At 40.7% G+C, this 26,450-nt stretch overlaps 1 protein-coding gene across 1 annotated transcript in view; it reads left to right on the top strand.

Annotated features, from left to right (window-relative positions):
- LOC122079963 (actin-related protein 8-like) overlaps positions 1-25,446 on the top strand; it is a 30,383-nt gene extending 4,937 nt beyond the window's left edge. The window contains exons 4-11 of the mRNA XM_042646775.1: positions 9,972-10,033; positions 10,822-10,919; positions 18,666-18,747; positions 19,076-19,218; positions 20,609-20,757; positions 24,231-24,364; positions 24,583-24,701; positions 25,069-25,446. Coding sequence (XP_042502709.1) covers positions 9,972-10,033; positions 10,822-10,919; positions 18,666-18,747; positions 19,076-19,218; positions 20,609-20,757; positions 24,231-24,364; positions 24,583-24,701; positions 25,069-25,152 — 871 coding nt within the window. The 3' untranslated portion in view covers positions 25,153-25,446. The remainder of the gene's footprint in view (positions 1-9,971; positions 10,034-10,821; positions 10,920-18,665; positions 18,748-19,075; positions 19,219-20,608; positions 20,758-24,230; positions 24,365-24,582; positions 24,702-25,068) is intronic.
- Positions 25,447-26,450: the final 1,004 nt, after the last annotated feature.

Here is a 26,450-nt window from a genome sequence, read left to right as displayed (position 1 = left end):
CCCTCATTTGTTTATAATAGTTGAGATACGAGTACAAGTACCATAATTCCCCTATGTACAATTGTGCCCTTATACCCATAGTACAACACTCCCTCTCAAGTTGGTGCATGAATATCACACATGCCTAACTTACACAAAATAGGATGAAAAACCTTACTACTAAGACCTTTCATAAGGACATCTGCTAACTGATCTCTAGACCTTACCAAAGGGAGACTGATAAGACCTTGCTCCAGCTTCTCCTTGATAAAATGTATGCCAATCTTCATATACTTCGTACGATCATTTTGAACTGGGTTATGTGCAATGCCAATAGCTGATTTGCTATCACAATACAACATTATAGACACCTGAATTGGCACACCCAAATCCTGAAGAAGACCTTGAAGCCAAAGTAACTCACAAATACCATGCTATGGCATGAAACTTAGCCTTTACGCTAGATCTAGCCACCACTATCTGCTTCTTGCTATGCCATGTGACAACTGGTAAGGTTGCTGCCAACAAAAGTACCATAGTCTGACGTGGACCGTCTATCATTTGAGGAACCAGCCTAATTTATATCATTAAATGCCTCTACACACATATAATCACAAGGTGAGAACAGAATGCCCTTCCCTGGAGTTAGCTTCAAGTAGTGGAGAATTCGGAACACTGCCTCCATATGAGAAGAAGAGGGATCATGCATTTACTTTCATATAACGCGAAGGAGGATGATGTCTAGTCTCGTATGGAACAAATAGATAAGTCTCCCAACTAGTCCCTGGTATCGACCCTTATCAAGTAGTTCACCATCCTTGCTCTTTAGGTGAGCATTGGCCTCAAAGGGAGTATCAGCTGGCAGCATTGTAACTTTCCAGTCTCAGCCTCTCAGAGAGGAGGTTTAGAGTGTATTTTTATTGGGAGAGAAATACAACTCTAGTAGAACGGGGCCACTCAATACTACGAAAGTACCACAACTTACCTAGATCTGTAATCTTGAACTCCTTTCCCAGATTAGTATTCAATTTAGCTATTTCAGCCGGATCATTCCTAGTGATGACAATGTCATTAACATATACAATGAGAATATTAACTTGATCACCAACTCTCTTGATAAATAGAGTATGATTAACATTACTCTGTTTATATACCACTGAAACAAAAAATGACCAAACCATGCTCTCGGAGATTGATTCAGCCCATACAATTCCCTCTTTGGTTTGCATACCTTTCCTTGAGTCTCCTTGCTAGAATAACCTGGAGGGATGTCCATGTATACTTCTTCCTCAAGCTCACTGTGGAGAAAGGAATTCTTGACATCAAGTTGTTGTAGCTTGTAGGTCCCATCTTGAATTAACTGCACAAGAGATAATGGCTCAAACGATATTCATCTGAGGAATAGAAACAGATGACAAAAAAAGATTAAAAAAAACACGATAGGAAGGAGATAGGGAATTACAAGACACGACATTGGAAATAGGATGTTGTGTTTCGGTCCTACTTCCTTTACGGAAAATAATAGGGAGATCAAAAGAAGGATCATTGACTTCATATGGGAAGAGGTTACCGATGGAACTATCTAGCATCCCCTTCTCAACCATGGCTTCCCCCTCTTCTTGTAAAAAATGGATAGCGATCATCATCAAGGGAGGCAACCAGTGGCACATCTTCCCCTACAGTAGAAAACTCCCCCTAAAGAGGTGCCAACACAGGATAATAGGCCTCCGTCTTATGAAACACCACATCCATCGTTACTTTCATATAACGCGAAGGAGGATGACAATACTTGTTTCCTTTCTATGTTGCAGAGCACCAAGAAAAATACACCGAAGACCCCGTGGATCAAGCTTGCCATGGAGGTGATGATTACGAGCAAAGCATACACATCCAAATACCTTGGGAGGGACCACAAAGGAGGTATAGATCCAGTAAGCACCTCAATAGGACAACAAGAGTCCAAGACCCGTGACTGCATTTGATTAATAAGGTATGCAACAGTGAGGACACGCATTTCAAACATAAGGGACCTGGAAACTTCCAATAGGTGTTTGTTCTTCCATTCAACTACTCCATTTTAGGGGGTGAATCAACATAGGTAGTCTAGTGGACAATGCCAAGATCTTTCAGATAAGATTGAAAAGAACCATCTTATACTCTTTACCATTATCTGTGCGCAAAATTTTATTTTAGCATCATACTAGTTCTAAACCAAGCGATGAAACAACTGGAAGCAGTGATAAATTTCATTGTTATGGTGCAACAAATAAATCCAAGTAAACATAGTATGATAGTCAAGAAAAGTGAAAACATGGTATGATAGTCAAGAAAAGTGAAATCATCGATGGCCCCAACATCAGAATGTCCTAATGAGAAAGGAACAATACTTTTATTATCTAAACTGGAATACACTTCTAGTTTGTTTGGCAGAAACATAAGCATCACAAAAAAACTGGTTTGGATTACATTTCTTAAATAAATCAAGAAAAATTCTAGATAAAGTTCCCAAGGGGGGATGTCCTGAATGGCAATGCCGTCTATATGTCTTTGACAAAGCAAACTTTGAATCAATATGATGAGTTTGAGTCTGGGAAACTGTGGAAGATGCACTATCAAGTAAGTAAATACCACCAATCACTTTACCGCTGCCAATCGTTGCCCTCGTCACCAAATCTTGAAACAGACAATGGGAAGGAAAAAGGTAACTATGCAGTTCAAGTCCCTATTGATACTACTAATAGAAAATAGGTTAGTAGAAAATTTTGGGATGAGCAACACAAAGGTATGAGATAATAAAGGAGAACACTGGATAGTTCCCATCCCAGAGATGGGGGAAAGGGAACCATCAGCAACCCTGACTTTAGTTTTACATGATGATGGAGAATACTGAGAAAAAATGACTAAGAGAACCAGTCATATGATCTGTTGCGCCGTAGTTAATTATCCAAGTATGGGATGCAACAGATGCACAATGAACTCCAAAAGAAATACCTGGGTGAGTAGAGTGGGACTTAGATGTAATTGGTAGGGAGGCAACAATAGAAACAAAGGAGGATGAGGGTACCAACTTGGTCATCAGATGACGCGTAAGAGATATCTCATCCTTGGACAAAGAAGCACTAGTTGGGGAAGTAGCATATGAAGCATAAGAGGTTTTAGACTAATTTTCTCGGGACTGATTTGAGAGCCCACGACCTTGGCCACGATTACAGGAATTGGCTGGCCGCCCATGAAGTTTTTAGCATAACTCCCTAGTGTATCGCTCCTTACCAAAATAAGCACATCTCACAAGTTCCTTCTCAGTAGTAGAATGATCACCTGGATTTGGTAGAGCCACCACGAGACTGATATCCAGTAATTTAACCAAAGTATAAAGCAGAGTGTTCCTATGGGACATGCTGGTACATAGCAGAACGAAGACTGTCTTTAGATTGAACTAATGAGTATGGCCTATTCTAGTGACGAAAAAGGGTCAAAATTAAGTACATGTGCCTGGATTTGATCAAACTCGATATTCAGGACAGTTAGGAATTCATACACCCGCAGCTTGTCTTCACGCATCTTAAACCCTATAGCATTAGTGGCACAAGTATGCCGATAAGTCTCATGAAAACCTAGCTCCTGCCACATACCTCGCAGTTCCTTCGACAACAACAACCAAAGTATTATCCCAACCTATTGGGGTCGACTACATGGAGGTTCCAAGCAAGGACAAACGCAAGGATCCATGCAAAAAGATTGACTACTGATGGCTGATTGAATGTTACAGCAAATAAAATAAAAAAAGATTAAAACAAATAGGAGGTTCCAAGCAAGGACAAACGCAAGGATCCATGCAAAAAGATTGACTACTGATGGCTGATTATAATAAGGTGTCGGTTGTCTACCTGACACACCACTATAGATCAGCCACATGCTTATTACCTTGCAGTTTATTGAATTCAGTAACTAACCCATAACAGGGAGTTAGCTAGCACTCCATTTATCCTAGCAGAACTAGCAGAGTAGGGTAGATTTCCCAATAGGACTAGATACTCTTACACAATTTATAGGAATTCAAAATAGGACTAGGACTTGACGGAGCTAGCAGAGAATGAATAGTCACCATATGAAACATGACCCAACTAATGCAGGAGTAGATTACAACCAACTAACTCCGCAGTTTATAACCCAAAAAAATACAAATAGGAGTAAGAAACAAAGAAATAATACCATCAAATAAATCCCCAAGGATACAATACCCATATAGGAGCAAAATCAGCCCAAAACCTAACCCGATAGGAGAGAAGAAGACCTGTTATAGAGCTGGAGAGAGAGAGGTGTAGCTAGGGCTGTAGGAGTCCGATTGAGTTGCACTCTTGGGGATAGATAGTCCCTAGTGTGAGGGTACAAAAACTCCCAAAGTTGAGAGGATTCTGACGGCTGGTTGTGAAGTTACAAGCTTTCTTGATTTTCTGACCTATGAGAGAAAACTGAGAAGAACCTTCAAGAACAACAACTGAATGGTTCCAGCAGTGACTAGGTAAGGATCGTGGGACCCTTATGAGGCCTGAAATACCCTGATTGAAGCCCTGGCTGAACAGAGTACAGAAGAGAGAAAGAGAGGAGATTGATCTCTCTCCTATTCCCACTAGGATTGCTGATCGGTTCTGATTTCTGGAGACTTTTATCAAAATCTGAACTATACCTCTTGAATGTTACAGCAAATAAAATAAAAAAGAAGAATTAAAACAAATAGGAGGTTGAGAAGGGTGAAAGAGAATAAAGGAAGTGGCTATCTCAGCCTGGGCTTCTTACCCACAACTATCTCAGCTGCTCTAAGCATTTAATTGCAAACTTTCTTTCATAAATGCAAACTTTCTTTCATTCAAATCTGTCCAATAATGGTACATATGCCTCTCTATTTATAGAGGGGAAGTTTACAATCATACTAATACTAGGAGCTAGTTTCTCAATAGGACTAGACACTCCTACTACAACTAGGAGCTAGTTTCCCAATAGGACTAGGTACTCTTATTACAACTAGGAATTCAAAATAGGACTAGGACTTGACTTTATGACTCCAACATAGAAAGTATGACTAACAAACTAATAGTCCATATAGGACTTTACAACCAACTAATGGCCTAATAGGCCTTTATTTTACATTCAAGCTAAAGTTGCCTTTCGCGGACTTTACAACCAACTAATGGCCTAATAGGCCTTTATTAAATTAAATAGCAACTAATTAAACTAATGAATAAAATCCCGTTTTCCTACCTTCTACCCATATTTTAGGCTTATTAAAGTGGTCCATTTCAAAGAAAACCCGTGGGATCAAAGGCTCAACACAGACATAACACAACCTAAGGCTTATTTGCAATAAAATAAGACCAAGTGACTTATCTACATCAAATCGCCCTCTCTTAGAAAACATTCGTCGAATTTTGTAGAGTGTGAGGGTGATTATATCATGGTGCACGTCCCTCTTCAAGCCATAGAAAAATTCAGGTAGATCTTTGATGATAAAGATGTAGTCTAGAATGTGAGGAGCTCGATCTTCAAGATACCTTAATGGGATGACAAACTCCACATGTTCAACTTCAACATCTTCGGATGTATCCATAGGGTCATCTACATATGCACCTTTGATCTCTTCTAACTTCAATGCAACATAAAGCTCTTTTGGTTCATCTACCTGGTGGTTCCTAATCGGTTCCATTGATGGTTCAAACACAACTTCATTCTTGAACTCCTTAGGATCTTCCTCTTGGCTGTTCACAATCATCACAGTTGTTGTAGTGTCAAGTTCCCTAGTCTCAACCTTATTGTCCATTGTGGCAACCTTGTTGATTTCTACTTCTCCCACATGAGTCTCGTTGATGGGAACATCAATGACTAGTTCTTCCTCAACAATAGGAATGGCTGGAAAAATTTTAACACTAACCTCAACTTTTGACTCTAGTTCACTAGTCAGAGGTGTCTTCTCTTGTTGCTCATTTGCAATAGAAACCGATGATTCCTTCATGGTATTGTCAAGTGTGGGTGGCTTTTGGACATATGGTGGAAGAAAGTACATGTTTCTTTCATGCTCAGATGGGTACATGCCTGCCAACTCATACTGCATCTCGTCTCACGTTCTAGGTTTACATTCTTGAGCTTGAAGTTGCCTTTCGCGGACTTTCTATTGTATACGAACACAATCACTCATCTAGGAACATGCATATTGGCGTTTTTGTGTCTCTGTTAAGTTGTAGTTGTCAAAGTACATGTATAATTCACGCATCCATTCAAGGAATTCCCCATGAAAATAACATGGCTGATCATTAGATTGGGCAGCAGTAGATGTATTCTGATGGGATTCTTGTGGAGGGAAGAGCCTTCTTTGGAAATATACAGGGAGGTATTGTGTCACTAACTCGTACTTCATCTCTTCCCAAGTCCTAGGCTCATGTCCTCGAACTCGGAGTCGCTTTTCATGGACTCCACCAATCTCTAGCATGACCAATCAACCGAAAACAAACAACTTGAAGCTTTTGTGTCTCTGTCAAGTTATAGTAGTCAAAATATTCCTGTAGAGAATCTAACCAATCAAGGATGTAGAATGTATCCCTTTGTCCAGTGAAGTAACAAACTGATGGAACCATCTTCGGTTAAGCGCTGATAGATTGTTTGGAGCTTTCTTCAACCGTAGCTCTGATACCACTTAATGTAGGAGTAGATTACAAGTAACTAACTCCGCAGTTTATAACCCCAAACCATACAAATAGGAGTAAGAAACAAAGAAATAATACCATCAAATAAATCCCCAAGGATACAATACCCATATAGGAGCAAAACCAGCCCAAAACCTAACCCGATAGGAGAGAGGAAGACCTGTTATAGAGCTGGAGAGAGAGAGGTGCGGCTAGGGCTGTAGGAGTCCGATTGAGTTGCACTCTTGGGGATAGATAGTCCCTAGGGAGGGTACAAAAACTCCCAAAGTTGGGAGGATTCTGACGGTTGGTTGTGAAGTTACAAGCTTTCTTGATTTTCTGACCTAGGAGAGAAAACTGAGAAGAACTTTCAAGAACAGCAGCTGAATGCTTCCAATAGTGACTAGGTAAGGATCGTGAGACCCTTATGAGACCTGGAATACCCTGATTGAAGCCCTGGCTGAACAGAGTACAGAAGAGAGAAAGAGAGGAGATTGATCTCTCTCCTATTCCCACTAGGATTGCTGATCGGTTCTGATTTCTGGAGACTTTTATCAAAATCTGAACTATACCTCTTGAATGTTAAAGCAAATAAAATAAAAAAGAAGAATAAAACAAATAGGAGGTTGAGAAGGGTGAAAGAGAATAAAGGAAGTGGCTATCTCAGCCTGGGCTTCTTACCCACAACTATCTCAGCTGCTCTAAGCATTTAGTTGCAAACTTTCTTTCATATATGAAAACTTTCTTTCATTCAAATCTGTCCAATAATGGTACATATGCCTCTCTATTTATAGAGGGGAAGTTTACAATCATACTAATACTAGGAGCTAGTTTCTCAATAGGACTAGACACTCCTACTACAACTAGGAGCTAGTTTCCCAATAGGACTAGACACTCTTACTACAACTAGGAATTCAAAATAAGACTAGGACTTGACTTTATGACTCCAACATAGAGTAGGACTAACTAACTAATAGTCCATATAGGACTTTACAACCAACTAATGGCCTAATAGGCCTTTATTAAATTAAATAGCAACTAATTAAACTAATGAATAAAATCCCGTTTTCCTACCTTCTACCCATATTTTAGGCTTATTAAAGTGGTCCATTTCAAAGAAAACCCGTGGGATCAAAGGCCCAGCACATACATAACACAACCCAAGGATTTGCAATAAAATAAGCCCAAGTGACTTATCTAAATATACAGGGAGGTATTGTGTCACTAACTCGTACTTCATCTCTTCCCAAGTCCTAGGCTCATGTCCTCGAACTCGGAGTCGCTTTTCATGGACTCCACCAATCTCTAGCATGACCAATCAACCGAAAACAAACAACTTGAAGCTTTTGTGTCTCTGTCAAGTTATAGTAGTCAAAATATTCCTGTAGAGAATCTAACCAATCAAGGATGTAGAATGTATCCCTAGTGAAGTAACAAACTGATGGAACCATCTTCGGTTAAGCCCTGATTTGTTTGGAGCTTTCTTCAAAGCTCTGATACCACTTAATGTAGGAGTAGATTACCTAACGCAGTTAGATTACAAGTAACTAACTCCGCAGTTTAAACCCTAAATAATACAAATAGGAGTAAGAAACAAAGAAATAATACCATCAAATAAATCCCCAAGGATACAATACCCATATAGGAGCAAAACCAGCCCAAAACCTAACCCGATAGGAGAGAGAAAGACCTGTTATAGAGCTGGCGAGAGAGAGAGGTGCGGCCAAGTCTGTAGGAGTCCGATTGAGTTGCACTCTTGGGGATAGATAGTCCCTAGGGAGGGTACAAAAACTCCCAAAGTTGGGAGGATTCTGACGGTTGGTTGTGAAGTTACAAGCTTTCTTGATTTTCTGACCTAGGAGAGAAAACTGAGAAGAACTTTCAAGAACAACAGCTGAATGCTTCCAATAGTGACTAGATAAGGATCGTGGGACCCTTATGAGGCCTGGAATACCCTGATTGAAGCCCTGGCTGAACAGAGTACAGAAGAGAGAAAGAGAGGAGATTGATCTCTCTCCTATTCCCACTAGGATTGCTGATCGGTTCTGATTTCTTGAGACTTTTATCAAAATCTGAACTATACCTCTTGAATGTTACAGAAAATAAAATAAAAAAGAAGAATTAAAACAAATAGGAGGTTGAGAAGGGTGAAAGAGAATAAAGGAAGTGGCTATCTCAGTCTGGGCTTCTCACCCACAACTATCTCAGCTGCTCTAAGCATTTAATTGCAAACTTTCTTTCATAAATGCAAACTTTCTTTCATTCATATCTGTTCAATAATGGTACATATGCCTCTCTATTTATAGAGGGGAAGTTTACAATCATTCTAATACTAGGAGCTAGTTTCCCAATAGGACTAGACACTCCTACTACAACTAGGAGCTAGTTTCCCAATAGGACTAGACACTCTTATTACAACTAGGAATTCAAAATAGGACTAGGACTTGACTTTATGATTCCAACATGGAGTAGGACTAACAAACTAATAGTCCATATAGGACTTTACAACTAACTAATGGCCTAATAGGCATTTGTTAAATTAAATAGCAACTAATTAAACTAATGAATAAAATCCCGTTTTCCTACCTTCTACCCATATTTTAGGCCTATTAAAGTGGCCAATTTCAAAGAAAACCCATGGGATCAAAGGCCCAGCACATACATAACACAACCCAAGGCTTATTTGCAATAAAATAAGCCCAAGTGACTTATCTACATCACCCACTCTGTCCAAAACAGTTGATGCAGTTGTATCTTCTGACGTCGCTATGGTTTTTGATTTAAAAAAGAATCCACGAACAAGCAAAAAATTTCCAGATCTAAAAACTCATAGAGATCTGTTCATTGATTCAAGACATGGAGATCAAACCACAAAGAAGACCACGGTGGAAGTAACTCACCACCGAGGGCGGAGACCTAGTTGAACCAAAATAAATAAAGGAGAGGCAAGAAGGTGAGAAGAAAGGCTAGAGAGAGAGGCGATAGAGGGAGGCAAGAGAACCGAGAGACACGATGCAAGGGAGAGGAAACCCGAGAATTGTTTCATCTTTTTGGAAACCCTAGGTCAGAGATCTTGTGTTGGATCTCTGCTCTGACACCATGATGATTTTGGGGAATAATGACTTGTGTCTAATTGGCACCAGTCCTCTTTTATTTATAATAGTTGAGGTATGAGTACAAGGACCTAACACCACTATGACAATTCTACCCTTATAGGATATTACATCAATAAGTATTCCCCCATCTGAGTTTTGAATGAATAATTGTTTTCCTTTGCAATATCCTTTTAGATAATATGTCAACTATATCTCCTTACAGAATGCAGGTGAAGCCCTCAATGCAGCCAGTTGTTGTTTCCATCCCAGTCAGCCATTATGATGGTGAGCCACCATGTCATTATCAGCCCCACAATGAATTTTTTTTCCTTAATTTTTAGCTGCTATATTCAATATTGGTGTGTCCATTATGATGGTTTCCATGTAATAAGCATTCTGAAACTATATTGTAGCATAATGGCCGTGGTAAGCAACATAGGTGAGAATTGCATCTATACCTGAGATGATAGTATTCACCTTCTCTGAACGATATCGATTCCTTTACAAACTATGCGCTCTTATTTTATAATTATGTAGGGATAATCTTTGTTATGCTCAGTTGTAACTCATAAGTGACTGAGGATGTACTTGGGCTATGTGTTTTCTTCCATTGTGCGTGGAGGGGTTTTCCATTGGGTGAAGTATAGATCAACGTAGACTTTCTTATACATCTATGGATAAAACTCTTTCTTATACAGTGCTGGAGGATACCTAAAAGCCGGCTTTTAGTGTTCAGTGAAGTTTTTTTGGACATGATGATATACATATTGAATTAGAATATTTAATTCACTCATAATTGAAGGTATAACACAGTATTTATTTGTTTCCAGTTGCTTATATTGTCACTTTGCAGTTCAGCCTTAATAAAACCGTCAAATGTGGATTCCATTTTATGAGGTGTTTGATTTTGTGTTTATGTTTTGCCATCTTGACCAGCTGGTTTTACTCTCCAAATGTACATTTTTTTACAAATTCAAGCATTGTATTTATATTCATTTTATTAATTGATATGCATCATTTAACTTGGTATCATTCATATTAAAGTGGTTCGCTTTTTGTTATTCCCCTTCCAGACACTGAATCTGCCAAAGCAGCGAGAAAGCAACTGAAAACAGCCATTTATTCAGTCCTGTTTGAAATGGATGTTCCTGCTGTTTGTGCCATCAATCAAGTAGGTTATACTTTTTAACCTTATTATTATTTTTTTCTTATATCTCTTTAAGTGCACTCTTTCCTTTTTTCCACCCTTTTCTGCTTTGATGGTCAAAGATAATTTATTTTTTGAGATGTGTAACTGGCCCGGAAATTCTTTAGATGCCCCGAGTTAGAATTGTACTAAAAATACCTATTTTGACTTTACAATAGGAACAATTTCCAGTTTCCTTTAATTTCAGTCACATGACTCACATTTTAATCTCCAAAAACTTCCAAGCTGTTGGGTTAGAATTCAAGGAACACGGCACTACAATGGAGTTTGAGAAAGTGAAAATTGAAGACATAATTGAAGGAGATACGATGGGACCCTCTAGGAGGAGAAGCCCTGGTGGGGAATACGGCCCTTGAACCAAACACGTTTGTGCCAAGGTGGGGGGAGATGGGGCGGATTAAATTCTAAGCTGTGGAAAAGGAGAACGAACCTGAAGGGCCAGGGGACCAGATGACATGGTCACTAGAACCAGGGGAGAGGATAGGAAGGGAGGCCCAAGTGGAGGAAAGAGAAGGCCGAGGGGAGGAGTGTTCCAGGAGCCATTCGAAATTATGGATGAGACATGGGAAAGCCTATCCAATCCAAAGGAGTAAATGGACCTGGAGCTCACAAGGGGGAGGACTACTCCGGAGGGGTGCTAGTTTTCAAGCCAAAGAGAGGTGGAATGCCCATCCACAACAATGGAGCAAATGGCACGCTAGGCAGAGGGGTGGAGGGAGAGGATATGTTACCAAATTAAGAGGCATCAGGGTGAGGGGAAGTGGTCCAAAGCGAATCAGAACGGAGGAGGTAGGAATAGATCCAAGAAACCTAGATGCTATTGTGCTTGGACACAAGCTTCCAGATGAGCTTGAGAATCCTGACAAAGTTGGCATCTTGGATCCTATAAAGGCCCAATCCCCCCTCCGATAAAGGCCAGCAGACGGAGGACTATTTGGTAGGGTGGAGGAATCTAGCACTATCAATACCTTTCCGAAGGAAGGCATAGAAGAGGGTCTCAACCGCTTTGATGGTGAACTGAGGAAGCCAAAAGGAGCCGGACCAATAGATGTGAAGGGACTATAGGACAGAGTGGATGAGCTCCAATCTACCATCATAGGAGAAGAGCTTGCCCTTCCAAAGCTAGAACCTTTTCCTGATGAGGTCAAGCATAGGGGTGCAATGGTGAAGCGTTAGTCTGGCAGTGATAAGGGGAAGATCCAAGTATTTGATAGGTAAGAGAGCTAAGGGAGAATCCCGAGATTCCCAGGAGGGAGGCTTTAACCTCGTCCAAGACCCCAACAAGGAAGATATAGGATTTGAGAAGGTTAGTGTGGATGCCAAACAAATTTTCAAAGAGCTGGAGGGAGGAGAGAATGGATCTGATGGAGGAATGGTCAGCCTTGGAGAAAATCATGAGGTCATTGGCAAAAGCAAGATGGGTGAGGTTGAGGGATTTGCATTTAGGGAGAGGGGAGATGAGATGGAGGTCAGTGGAAGATTGTAGGGATCTGGAAAGGACTTCAAGGGAGATGATGAAGAGATACAAGAATGGATTCAACCAATGAAAGCAGGAGGGAAGGACATACCAGGGAGGACTTGGGATATGAAGTCCCATCTGATGGAATCGAAGGCCTTCTGGATGTCGATTTTGAGGAGAGCATCAGGGGAGTAGGATTTTCTATCAAACCCACGAACCATCTCTTGATAGAGAATGTAGTTGTCAGAGATACTTGTACCAGCAATGAAGGCAGATTGATTCAGGCTGACCAGAGAGTCAACAACAAGATGAATCCTATTAGCGAGGATTTTGACAATGAATTTGTAGAGCAGCTTGCGAAGGGAAATGGGCCTTAAGTCCCCTATAGAGTTGGCTCTATCAAATTTAGGGACAAGGCAAATGAAAGTTTGATTGATCCTTGAGATCTGGGAGGGGTTCAAGAAGAAGCTACGAATGGCCTGTAAGAGATTAGACTTGATGATGTCCCTCAAGGTCAAGGGGCCTTGCTAGAGGAATGAGAGAGGAGAGCTTTAGAGATCTTGCCATCAGAAGGGATGGAATGGAGGAGGAGGAGGAGGAGGAGGAGGGTTTAATAGATCAGAGAAATAGGAAGAAGCTTCCAGGTTGATGGCATCAGGGGCAAAAAGAGAGGAGCCAGCATAAGCAGATGGATTATGGTGTTAGAATTGACTCGGGCTTTGAGAGACCAATGAAAATAAGTAGAATTGGAGTCACCCAGTTCCAACCACTTGATCTTGGATTTCTGCTTGAGAAAACTCTCTTCTTGGGAGATGAGAGAAGAGAGCTAGAGGGAGATGTCATGCTCCTCGGAGGCGAGAGCAAGGTTGTGCATATCCACTTGAAGCCTTCCCTAAATATCGGCAAGCTTGGCACGACAGTCTGAATCCCGGGAAGAGATGTTGCCAAAAGTGGAGGAGTTCCACATCTTAAGAGCGGCCTTGACATTTTTCAGTTTCCTAGAGAAAGCAATCAAGGGGTAGGTGAAGGCCTGGACTGGGATGGCCCAAGCTTCAGCTACAGGAGGAAGGAAATCCGCGTGGGAGGACCACATGTCGAAGAACTTGAATGGCTTGGGGCCAAAGGAAAGGTAGCGCTAAACAAGGAGATCAATGGGGATGTGGTCCGAGATACACGGGAGGCAAACGGTAGCATGAGAAGAAGGGAAGGAAGTGAGCCAAGCATCATTAACAAGGATTCGGTCAAGTTTGCAGGCAATCCGATGCTGGCCAGCCCGTTTATTGTGCCAAGAAAATTTGGCACAAGACCATCGGAGATCATTAACCCCAATATCCTTAACACAGTCATTGAAGGCATTGACAGATGAGGGATCATTGTAGTTTTAGTACCTTTATTTAAATTATAACTTTATATTTTGATATAGATTCTTTTTTATCTAGTAGTAGTTACTAATTTAGGGACTGTTTCTATTTTGTTAAGTAGCTATAAGTTAGATTCTATTTTGTAATCAGTTTCTAATTTGAGGGTTTCCATATTGTAAGGAGATATCCTTTACCACACAAGGAGGGATTCAGGTTGCTGTTTATTAATAAAAGAGGGGGCTACTAATACACCCCACAACTTAGCCAAAAGAGAAAGAAAACAATGGCTTTGTGGTGTTCTTCCTTGTGTGATGTAGGATTGTGCTAGAACTGATTTATCTCCCTTGATTATTCACTGTTTATGGATCTTATGTTGTGATATTGCTTTCCGTGGGGAGCTGAAGTTATCCCAATGTTACAAGAGGCTTGTCGTTTCCTGATATGAGGGTTTCTTGGCAGTTACTTTGAAGGATTTCTGGAACAGCATCTACCCTGCTGATTGGACTGAAGTTTTGAAGATTTAAAGGACTGTCCCAGCTCTACTTTCAACCTCAAGTTCTGCCACGTCAGGCCTGCCTATTGTGAGATAACTATAGTTGCTATTTTCTAATACTAGTTACTATTTTGTGAGTTTCTGAATTTCTGAAACCTGGCCGTTGGTTCAATGTGGTTTCTAGATATTATGTTTTATATGTTGAGATGAGGAACTGATGTTAGTTTCATGTTGAACTACTGTGTCAATGTGAAGATATCGACTAGTTTCTAAAACTGGCCGGCGATTTGAAGAACCTGGCCGCTGGATCAGTTTGATTTTTGTGTATTGTGTTCTACCTATTGAATGGAGCATGCGACTATAATCTTATGCTGATTTGTGGTGTGGGTGAGAAGATATGTCATTATTTCTATTTCTGAAACCGTAGTTGCTATTTCAGTGATTCATTACTCCAAATCCAACCAATTGATTGGAATCATACTTTGTGTAGTTAAAGAACTTGAGGAGACCTAGTTATGATAGTAATTTGGGATTGATCTGAACGCTGATTTGGGGAGTATCATAAACCTTGGCCTCCTGGTTGTGTACCTATACGATCCTGATGTGGGTAGGATTCTGAAATCCATGATGATGTTAGATTGAATCCATCAGTTTTCCTAGGACATATATAAGTGGATTGACAACTGTTTTTTTCTTCAATTTTCTTCTACTTCTACTTCTACTTCTTCCCTGGGATATATGAGTACTGTTTTATCAATTCCATGATTCCATTAGATATCAGAAATTCTGATCAGAACCAGAACAATTCAAGCTGCACCTTCCTGTAGATTGACTGACTGAAAAATCAGTCTTCCTGGTTTTATTTGATCAAATGGTACCCAAGACTTGAGATTCAGCCCAATTGGAATTTTCCCTTTTTAAGTTTCTAAAATTTCTCCTTCAATACCGTGAATCTGTTTCTGCTATATTTTGAGTTCCCACTGGAATTCCTTTTCTGTTTTAGTTTTCCAGGGAGTATTCCTATTTTAGAGTCCTACCTGTTACCCTACTGTAGTTATTTGATGTTTTTTTTTTTTTTTTCTGTCAAAAATCAGCAGTAGAGCAGAATCCCTATTTCAAACTTGGGTTAGGGTTTCTGTAATACCCTACTTATTAAACCCGATCTGATTACATGGTTGACCCGGTTTAACTATGCAGGACCCGAACCGGAGAGAGTTAGAGCGGGCTCCTTATGGACTATGATGGCAAGGGTGACCTTAAACACCGGCTGGCCCGACAAGTCCGAGCCAGTGCCAGAAGAGACGGGAGTACCCAAGCCGTGTACATGCACCTATCATAAGGCCATGTACGGATAAAGCAGGTATTGTAGCCGTATATTAAGGTGTATACGTATACCACCTCATATGCCGGGGGTGGGGTTCGCGCCGAGGCCCGAACTCTGTTAAAATCCCAAGTTTTGGCCCTCAGGTGGGCGGACAGGTGGGCGCACTCACTACCTGAGTGATCCATCCATGTGAACTATTTAGTTATTTAGGAAGTATATATATATATATATATATAGCATTTATGATTTTCTTTTCTTTTCATTTATGACACCCGTATGTTGGTGAGGATAGTAAAGAGGAGAGAGAAAAGAAAGTGAAGAAGAAGGGAAGAGAAGGAAGAGGAAGAAGAGAAGGATTTCAGCGGCGCCGAAGCTTGATCTTCCCATTCCGGCGCCGGAAGAGTGATCTTCAACACTAGATCTACATTTAGAGGTAAGCAAGGTAGGGTTCCTTGAACATTCATCATACCCAAGCATAAACCCTTGATTCGAGTAGGGTTTCTTGAGATCTTGTAAATCCCCTTTGAAATGATGAATCTAAGGTTTAATAGATGATTTATGTGTTGATCTTGAAGGATTTGAAGAAGTATTTACAAGGTTGGAGAAGCATTGTGGATTTGAAGTGATTTTGGGGTTTTGAAGGTGTTCTTGAGCAAAGAAGGTAAAATGGTTTCCCATCACTTGAATCTAACCTAGATCTAGGTTAGAACCATCCTATAAGACATTGAAAGTGTGAAGAATGGGTTGGGAAAAGCCCCATTTGAATCCCCAAAGAATGGAGGAAGTTGGGAAGAAACAGCAGTTTTCCTGCCAAGACCGGTGGGCCAAACCGGTGGGCCATCTGGCCCGCCTGTGGGCACCCGCCTGAGAGGGCAGGGCCTTCGGGCATAACCGGCGGGCCACCCTGCCCGTCGGTCTTAGCAGACCCCCCTGGCCCAACGGGCGGGCCAAACCGGCGGGCCAGCCTACCCGTCGGTCCAAACAGGTGGGCCAGACAGGTGAGCTGTCTGACCCACCTGTGAGGCACCGAAGGTGATTTTTACGTCCGATTGGACCCGAATCGGACGTGTGACCTCCTTTTAGGATTCTAAACATGATCGTGTCATTGGATCGTGTTAATTTTGATTCCAAAATGGTGAAGTACTAACCCCGCTCAATCATGTTAGGTTCACCAAATTCTACGCTTCTCGCACCGGATCTCACCCGTACCGAACGGGAATCCTTGTACACTACAACTAAGTGGGGAGAGGACGTTTGGCCTTGTTTCAAGGCATTGTTTGGCATTCATTTAATTGTATCTAGTCTAGTCATGCCATCATGAATATGCTATGTAGATTAGTCATCCTCACATTGTTATGCATATGTGCTATGTTTACTTTCTAAATGCCAAGTGATGAGATGCTTATGTGATGGATGTTTACATCATTGTGCATAATGCATTAATAGACTAGATGCCGTAGTCGGATTGGAAACGAGTGCATTGGTGGCCCGTGGTATGGGACGCGGTGGCACTATGCAATCGTACTACTGTCATATAAGAGCATGCGGTTTAGGATTTTCACCGTCCCGTGCTACGACCCTTCCCAACAGGGGTTAAGGTGTTGGGTTACCATTTGGGGGGAAGCAGTGGTCGCGGTTGTCGGGTCACTGTGGCAGTTAGACATAACACCCGGTGGGTCATTAGGACAGTCGGCAACCCCGGTGGTATATTCAAGAGGGCCAATCGTACTGCTTTTAAATTGCTGGAGTTAGCACCTTTAATTTCAGTCATTTACATTTCTGTTGAGAGCCGGTGGTCGGCATGTTTTTACTTTTCCGAGTACTCACGGTGGGCCTTCTCCGACAGCCCTATGGGCGTATCGCGGGATGGAGTTCGCGGCTCATACCCGGAGTATACGCGCACTATGGCTGTAGTAGCACTAAACTAAAGACTTAGTAATGTTGCTTAGGTGGATGTGATTTAAAAGGTATTGCATGGCATGTAGTGCATACGATTGTGTTTTGATGTGTGGACTGTTGTGTGGTCCATCTTACTACTTACTGAGCTAGTGAGCTCATCCCACGTGTGCACCGCTTTTAGATGATTTTGCAAGTCACCCATCTGAAGAGCACGGGGTGGGTCCCACAGTCGAGTTCCCCGAAGAGGACTGGTGGGCCCCTGAGGAGTTAGAGCACGACACTGATTGCCCGTGCGAGAGTTGTGCTGCGGGACCGCAGTTCTGATGCCGAGCTGAGCTCCACTTTTGAGGCCGAGCTGAGCTCTACCATGTGATGCCGAGCTGGGCTCAACCCTTGATGCCGAGCTGAGCTCGAGCCTTGATACCGAGCTGAGCTGTGTCCTCTGATTATTTTGATGGTTTCCTTTATGTACTTGATATGTGAATTGTACTTTTATTGTGTAAATATCATGCCTTCGGGCCCACATGTATATAACTATTGTATCATAATTCGGGTATCAAGTATTATGGGATTATTCACAGGTAGTAAACCTAGTCTTCCGCTGATTTGATAAGTTTTTATTAGTTGTGTGTATGCTGTGGTGGAATACAGTATCAGATGATCCTGGCAGGTTTGGGTTAACCGGTGTTAACCCGGTCACTGGCCCGGTTCTGTGTGAACGGGGTGGGACAGTAGTAGTTTCAGTTTCTGCATTACTTTAATAATATAATACATATATTAGACCAGTATTTTCTCATATTACACGTATTATGCACATAGAATATATTCTTTTGAAACAAAAAATTTATTTATAGTGTATGCACCTAATTTTTTTCTCTGGAAATAAATATACCAAAAGTTTCTCTGTGCATGTGGTGAGCATAATAGTGGCAATGATGATGATCAACTTTGATCATGATAGTATTCCACAAAGGTTATGCCTTTACATCATAAGCCAATGGTCCGAAAGATGGTTTTTATGGACCCACATTTATTTGTGCAAGATATCTTTTATGAAGGGTCAAGTAAGAGTACTAGACATGTTGTGAGAGTTCTGGATTGTTGGTTCATTCTCCTCAGATCAAAGCACCTTGCATTTGTTAAAACTAAATTACCATGTACTGTAAAAATGTAGGCAAGTCTAGCTCTATATGCTGCAAGGCGAACATCAGGCATTGTTGTAAATATTGGTTTCCATGCAACATCTGTTGTTCCAAGTAAGTTGTTTTGATCATTTCTGTTCTCTTTATTTTTGGATATTGGCATTAGATAGATATTGTTGCAGCATATTTAAGCTGTGCGGGTTCAGGATTTATCAAAATAGTTACAATTTTCTTAAATACAATACCCAGAAGGCTTCATCAGGATATTTTACTGGCTGTTCTGTAATTTTCTCTTAGCCTTTTCTGGCATCTAAGAATTCAATCTCTCTCTCTCTCTCTCACACACACACACACAAATGCATCATGGCTTAGAAGAAGTCTTTTTTATCTGTCAAAATTTCTTGATAATTCAGTTGCAGATATTTATTATGGTGCTTTACAGTTTTACGAGGTAAAGTGATGCGTGAAGTGGGTGTAGAAGTTTTGGGACAGGGAGCACGAAAACTTACAGGGTTCCTTAAGGATCTGATGCAACAGAAGAACATGAATTTTGGGTCATTATTCACTGTCCGCACATTAAAAGAGGTAATTCTGCATCTTAATGTATCAGAGGCTTAAGGCTTTCTTTTACGTATATTGTTGAAAGAATGCTTATGGTGTCACTCCTATGATATACCAGCCACACTGGTTAAGTGAGGCCCAAACTTTTTGTTCAGTTAAACCTAGAAGATGTGGGATTCTAGCCATCCTATCACTGCATGCTTCTGTACTGTCAGAGAATTTAAATGCCCGAAAAGCTGAAGGATTTGATATTTTAGATCATTTTAACCTCTGACAGCTTTCAGGCTCTTTTTTTTTTTTTTTGGGTGAATAAATAAAAATTTATTACCAAGGAAAAGAATAAACAAGGGGGGAGGGGCAAAAGGGAACAAGACCTCAGGAGAGGGAGGGCCAGAAGGGGGCCAAAAACTCAACCAAGTGTGCAGCTACTTTTATTAGTAGTCAAAAGTGTGCAGCTACTCTCTTTCCAACTTGGGAGCAAGAGATTGAGTGGCAGCTGAGGACTCCAAGTTCAAGGGAAAGGCATTGTTTCTCAAATTAAAAAGCATGTGTTTTGTTTATAAGCGTTAATTCTGATGGATCAATTACTGAAATAAAGGCAGGATCGGGAATTGGGATACATATTAAGAACTTGGATGAATCTAAGTATGCAATGTGTTAAGAGAGGTGCAGGGGTAGCTGTAGAATATGGTTTTTTGAAGCTGCATTTGTCAATGGATGTCAAAAATCCCTTAAATTGCGTTCATGGTTTATCTCCATGGCCATGGAGTCTTATGGTTGAGGGCTCCATTTTTCAAGTGGGTGGTGATTCCAGGCATTCCAGTTCTTATAGGTGCCGAAGGAAACAAGTTATTCGCTGGACTTTTTGGTTATAATTGTTAATGGTATGATAAGTGTTGCTATACCCAGATCTATTCCCTATTGACCTTCATTGTGTGGTTGATGAGGATGCTAAGGGATGTAAATAACAATGGATTTGACTTTTTTATTAATATATGCACACTTTTGCCTAATTAAAAAGGAGTTAAACAAAAAGGTGTGCAGCTACTTCTCTTGGGTTTGCATGTAGCAGATATCCTCTTGTTTGAGAATGAATCAAAATGAAGTTTACCTATGGAACACCCAAAATGTCAAATATATGTGAAACATCTGAGGATGCAAAACAATGCTTGTTGCAGACAACCTTTGAATTCTGAAAGAAACACTTCAATTATATTGAAATTCTCTCTGGTTTTTCCTCCAGCAACCCCTTCTTCCTACTAAAATGGTGACTTTGCTTTTCTGTCTCACATATCCATGTGTGTGTGTGTTTTCTTTTTTCCTTCCTTTCCATAAGTCCATCTACAGTTTTCTTCATTTTGTACAAAACCTGTTCTTAATTATACTGCCTGATAGTAGATGCATGGGCTTGCAGAACCTCTGCTATGTTGCTGCTGATTATGAAGCAGAGCTTTCTAAAGATACAGAGGCCTCATTCGAAGTTTCTGGAGAAGGATGGTTTACCCTCTCAAAGGAGCGCTTTCAAACCGGGGAGATATTATTCCAACCACTTATGGGGGGAATGTAAGGCATCTTTCTCTAACATTCTGGTTACTTTTTTTGAAATTGCTGTCCAGCTTGTATTTTGGTTTTGACTTCAGGGCCACTCAACTGATTCCATTTGTATTTTATTTTTCTAACAAAAAACCAAGAAGGGAAGCCGCTTCTACTGCTTTCTAATTAAGTGTTCATACTGGATGGAATGGGCTCAGCCCAGGTTGTGTTGATGTATACATTGATGCTGCCCTTCCCTAACAGTTCAAGCATTCAAGTGAAACAGTAATGAACATGGTATCAGAGCAGGGAGTTCAAGTGCATCGGAAGAGTTTTCCCGATATTTCTTCTCCCTCGGTGTTGCACAAGGAAATTCCGCATGAGCTCCATGTGCAAGGACCATGTGATCTTGGCCTGCACGTGCGGGGTAGTGTTGATGTAGACATTGACGCTGTTTCTCCCTAACAGTTCGAGCTTTTAGGTGAAATGGTAGCGAACAGGTTGTCCCATCCTACCTGCCTGCCAAAGTTTATTTAGAGGAAATTATAAATAAACAAACAAAATCACGCATGTACATGGAGAATAAAAACTGTCTGATCATGGCACAGAAATTTATTGAGTACTGACTCAAAACCATCCGATAAACTTCTTTACTTGTAGTGAGAAAAACTTCTTGCACGGAAAACTGCATTTGAAGCTTGTAATCATTAAAAACTAATATGTTTTCTTCTTATATTCGAAAATTCTGGTATGAAGATGTCAACCAATTCCTTAATTAAACAAAATCTCTCAGATATCCTGACTATGAAACTGTACATTTCCATTTTAACCGAGAAGGTTTTATACTTTTGGTGGACCACCATTGACGCAGCTGGGCGTTGGATTTAGGGCTACTTCGTAGTTTGATTTCTTTGTTTATTTCTTTTAGACTTAGAAATAGGTCAATATTTAGTTTATTTGATTTTATTAGTTTTAGAAGGTTCAGTTACATGGGTAGATACGTAGGACTTGTTTTGGTTTCCTAGAATATTTTGTTTCCATTTTTGTGCTGTTTCTATTATTATGCTAGTTAGTTTTCCTTTATATTGATGTAACTCGATAGAGAAGACTGTTCTAAATTTCGGAATTGAATGATAGTTTGGGTGAAACCATGGCTGCCAAGAGGCGTCCTTAGCTCTCTCCTTTCTCTGTTCTTCTCTTCCCTTTCCTTCTCTTATTTTCTTCTTCTTCTTCTTCCCTGCTTTACCGTTCACGACTCTTGGTTACTGATTCTTCTCCTCTACTGGTGTTGACGGTGATTCTAAAAACCAAAGAGGGCAAGCTGAACCCTGATTCCTTGAAGGTTGGTACAGATGTGGAACAAAGAAAGCAACTCCTAAGCGATTCAAGCCCCCTGAAGATCAACCCGAAACCCCCTCTAGTGGTGCCAATCGAAGCCTGCAACTTAACAGCAGCAACATCTATCTCCCGATTCTGATTCGGGTCTTACATAGTGGTTCCTCAGTTTCTGTTTCCATTCGTTGGCTGTGAAAAACAAGAGATCCTTGTGCTGCGATTCTCCACCAGAAATTTCAGGCCAATCTGAGGCCAAAACTGTTGAGTTCTCTCTCTCTCTCAGCCTTTCTGGTCTTCCGCTTGGTATTCTGGTTGCTGTTGAAGGTTGTCTTCAACCTTCGATCCCCACCTCAACCACGTTACATGCCTTTTTAAGTCAGTTTCCTATAATATCCCCCCACTTCTCCCCTTATTGTCATTCATCCTATTTTTTTAACCTTAGTTCCAAGTATACCCTTTTCTTTCTTCCATATGTTTCACTACTACTTATTCCTATTGTGAGTTTTCATTATTTATGATTCTGCCATCACTTGTTATGTACCAAAGTAAGTGTTGGATTTGTTAAAGAATTTACAATTCTGCCATTATTTTTGTATTCCTTGGTTTGTCAAGTGTTAAGTGGGCCATCGGTGAACGAATAGGGTTTTCTTTATCCCCAGTTCCACATCAACCATGCTGACTCATGCTTGGGCCTCAGGCATTCAGACTTATGGCTTAGATTCTAGGACTTAGAAGCAATTGACTAGAAACAAATAATTCATGTGGGGAATTTAGCCATTACTGTAACTTAATAGAAAGTTGTGTACCCAGTGCATGAAGCTCCTACCACTCAGGGTCTGGGGAGGGTCATAATGTAGACGGCCATTACTGTAACTTAATGTGATGGTTATATAACAAGATGGACATATATTTGAAAACAAATACATATTGTAAATTTAAACTGCATGCATTGACTCTACGGTTAATCCTATAATGTGTTCTAGACATTCATCTTGGGTTGTTCTCTGGAAAGTTTATGTTTTCTGGCTATTGGGAAGAATGATGTGTCTAATTCTGAGTGTGCTCTCGATTGGATGCATGTACAGTGTTGTTCATGTGATGTCAGCCCTATAGCCCCTTCAGTTTATCAGCGTTCGTCCTTCAAAGTGGCTCAAGAAATTTGAAAATTTTCAAAGTATAATTATGGGAAAAAAAAGAGCGTAAGATGTTATTTACTATGTCTACATAGGAATATAGAGGGTGAGGGGGTGCTGAACAAGCCTTAACCTTCTGGATGCCAACACCTTAGCTACATGCTTCCCTTGGTGGGTTGTCTAAGATATCTATCTGCAGTGAGTTTTAAATTTGTATTACATCAGCCATGGTTTTTTTTTACCAAGTTTTCGGCTGTATGATTTACACTTTTTCATTATGTAATTTTTTCACACAATTTAAAGGGTATTTTGACTTTTTTTTTTTTTACCAACCTCTAAATATGGTGATGATTCCAATTTCCAAGTGTTATTAGAGATTGTTCCCCCACCCCCCTCTTTTTTTTTCTTCATTTTAATGAACATAATAACTTCGACACAAACTATGTCTTGAAGTGTTGAAAGATGCCTTTGATCCCAGCTGTTGGATGATGTTATGATCCAACGGTTGTGCATGGGTTTGGGGTTTCTTATGACCAAGTCGGTTTTTCATCTTGGAGGGATATAAATGGTTGTTATGAGGGAGAATTCATTCTTTGTTCTTTGCAAGTTTGAGACAACGAGAGGGAGAGGGGTGTGCAAGGGTTTAGGGCTTGGGTTTGGGATCTAAACCTGAGCACTTTTAAAACCATTTTTTACTCGTCATAGTGAAGAATGAAGCAAATCATGCGTCGGGAATGTAATTTGCCTGTCTAAACCATGTAATGTGTTTATTTGATTTTCTCATTTTTCCCTTTTGGTTTTCTGTACAAATAACATATATTTATTCCTCTTTTTTTTTTTTGGTGGGGGGTTGGGGGAGGGGGTTTGTTACTTGCTTTTGGCACACAAAGCTCTAGAGAGCACTTTGATAATGGGTTATAACTCTACATGTGCATCTTGTATGCATTGGCACAGCTTTACACCTATACTCACTTTTCTTGAAGTTATTGCGTTTTGAGAGTGCTGATTTACAAGAAATCTTCTACCATGATGTAGTCATACGATGGGCTTGCATCAGGCAGTAGCTCTCTGCATGGACCACTGTCAAGCTGCAGAAGTAATGGGTGATGATGGATGGTTCAAGACTGTAGTATTGGCTGGTGGGAGTGCATGTTTACCAGGACTGCCAGGTCTGTATCGAGAATCTCTTAATTTATTATGTTTATCAATTATCTATCATTTTGGCAACATTTGTATGAGTTGGATTGATGACGAAGGAGCCAAAAAATTCTAAATACTATGACACTTCAACAGTGCAAACGAATTGAGGTTTCGGGGGGGAAGTGCTGTCAAATGTTCTGAAGTCCCACAAATCCCTTAACTACATTTTTCAATTGTTTTGTTTCAGAGAGGTTGGAGAAGGAGCTGCGTAAAATTCTTCCTGTGGCCATGTCCAATGGAATCAGAGTTATTCCGCCCCCTTATGGTACTGACTCTGCATGGTTCGGGGCGAAGCTTATCAGCAATGTAAGCTGCTTTGCTTCCTAAACAATCAAATACGCAGAGAATTATGCATTGAGGATGCCAACTTGCTAAATTGGAAAAGCCTGTGGGGGTTGTACCAAATACCTGGGTTTGGAACTGAAGAGACCTAAATTTACAAGAGCAAAGACCTGGGTTCACCTAACAAGTCACAACTGGCTGCTCATCGGAGAACTCCTTCCCGCTGATTGAATCCACTCTTATTGGCTGACAATAATTCTAGCATGCAAATAACACAAAAGCATATTTTATTCATACACACACACGCTACGGTACATGCATGGCAATACATATCGATATTTTTGAACCACTCACGATTTCTCTTACTACGGAAATGTTTGTGTTGATACAGATGAGCACCTTCAATGAGACATGGTGCATGACAAAGAAGCAATTCCACCAGAAGTATGGACGCAGCCGAATAAGCTATTGGTAAATGTAAACCATACATTTTTACTGTCCAGCTGGAGCCTTTAATACCATAGTCATCTTTTGGAAGGAGTGACAATTCTTCTGATAATTCTGTGTACACTAAACATCTGGCTGGAGACTCCGAGGCATGATGAGTAGTCATGATTTTGGAATAAAATTTCCCTCTTCTTCTGTCATTCTATATTCTATCCATCTCATGCTATTGAATGTAAATTATTTCACATTATAATGTTAAGATGTGGCTTGCTAATATTTGGACTTTACACATATTTCTAACATTCTAATACTGTTTCATTTACCCGAGAGAGAGCGAATAAAAGCTACCAGTATCCAAATCTGTCTTTTTTATCCTCCTGTGTGTGTGTGTGTGCTTAGGAGACAAAATCCACGCTTCAACATGATATATATATATATATATGTATATGTATATGCTTTGTGTTCAAATTCATAATCTTACCAAGGGGGATTATTGGGGGGGGGGGGCATGCTGGATTTTAGTAGTTGTAAGGCTGTATGTGATTCTCTAAACTGTTGCCTGCTGGATTGATCTTGTAAATTTATACGTGCCACCCTCCTAGATTATGAGTTAGATTTCACTCAGTCTCGTGGTTAAATCGGGGTTTATGGAACTAGCGAACTTGGGTTAGTGGAATTGTCACACCCCGTTCACCCTGAACCGGAGCGGTGACCGAGTTAACACCGGTTAACCCAAACCTGCCAGGATCATCAGATACTGTATTCCACCACAGCATACACACACTAACATCAATTCATCATATCAGCGGAAGACTAAGTTTTACCTGTAAATAATTCCCATATACTTGATACCCAAATGGTGATACAATCATTATATACATTTGGGCCCGAAGGCATGATATATACACAAAAAGAATAAAGTTCGAATATCAAATATATACAGGAAATCATCAAAATCATCAGAGTACACAGCTCGGCTCGGTATCAAGGCTGGAGCTCAGCTCGGCCTCAGAACCGCTGGCCCGCAGCACAGCTCTCACACGCGCCGGCTACGCCGTGCTCAAACTCATCAGGGGTCCACCAGTCCTCCTCAGGAAACTCGACTGTGGGACCCACCCCATGCTCCTCAGATGCATGACCTGCAAAATCATCTAAAAAGGGGTGTACACGTGGAATGAGCTCACTAGCTCAGTAAGTAGAGAGGTGGACCACACACAACAGTCCACACATCACAACACATCATATGCACTACATGCCATGCAAGTCATTTTAAATCACATACACCTAAACAACATTACTAAGTCTTTGGTTTTAGTGCTACTACAA

This window comes from Macadamia integrifolia, chromosome 5 (genome assembly GCF_013358625.1).
Source record: "Macadamia integrifolia cultivar HAES 741 chromosome 5, SCU_Mint_v3, whole genome shotgun sequence".
Classification (NCBI taxonomy): domain Eukaryota; kingdom Viridiplantae; phylum Streptophyta; class Magnoliopsida; order Proteales; family Proteaceae; genus Macadamia; species Macadamia integrifolia.
Note: the sequence above shows the minus strand (reverse complement) of the source record. Positions and strands in the feature narration are given on the sequence as shown.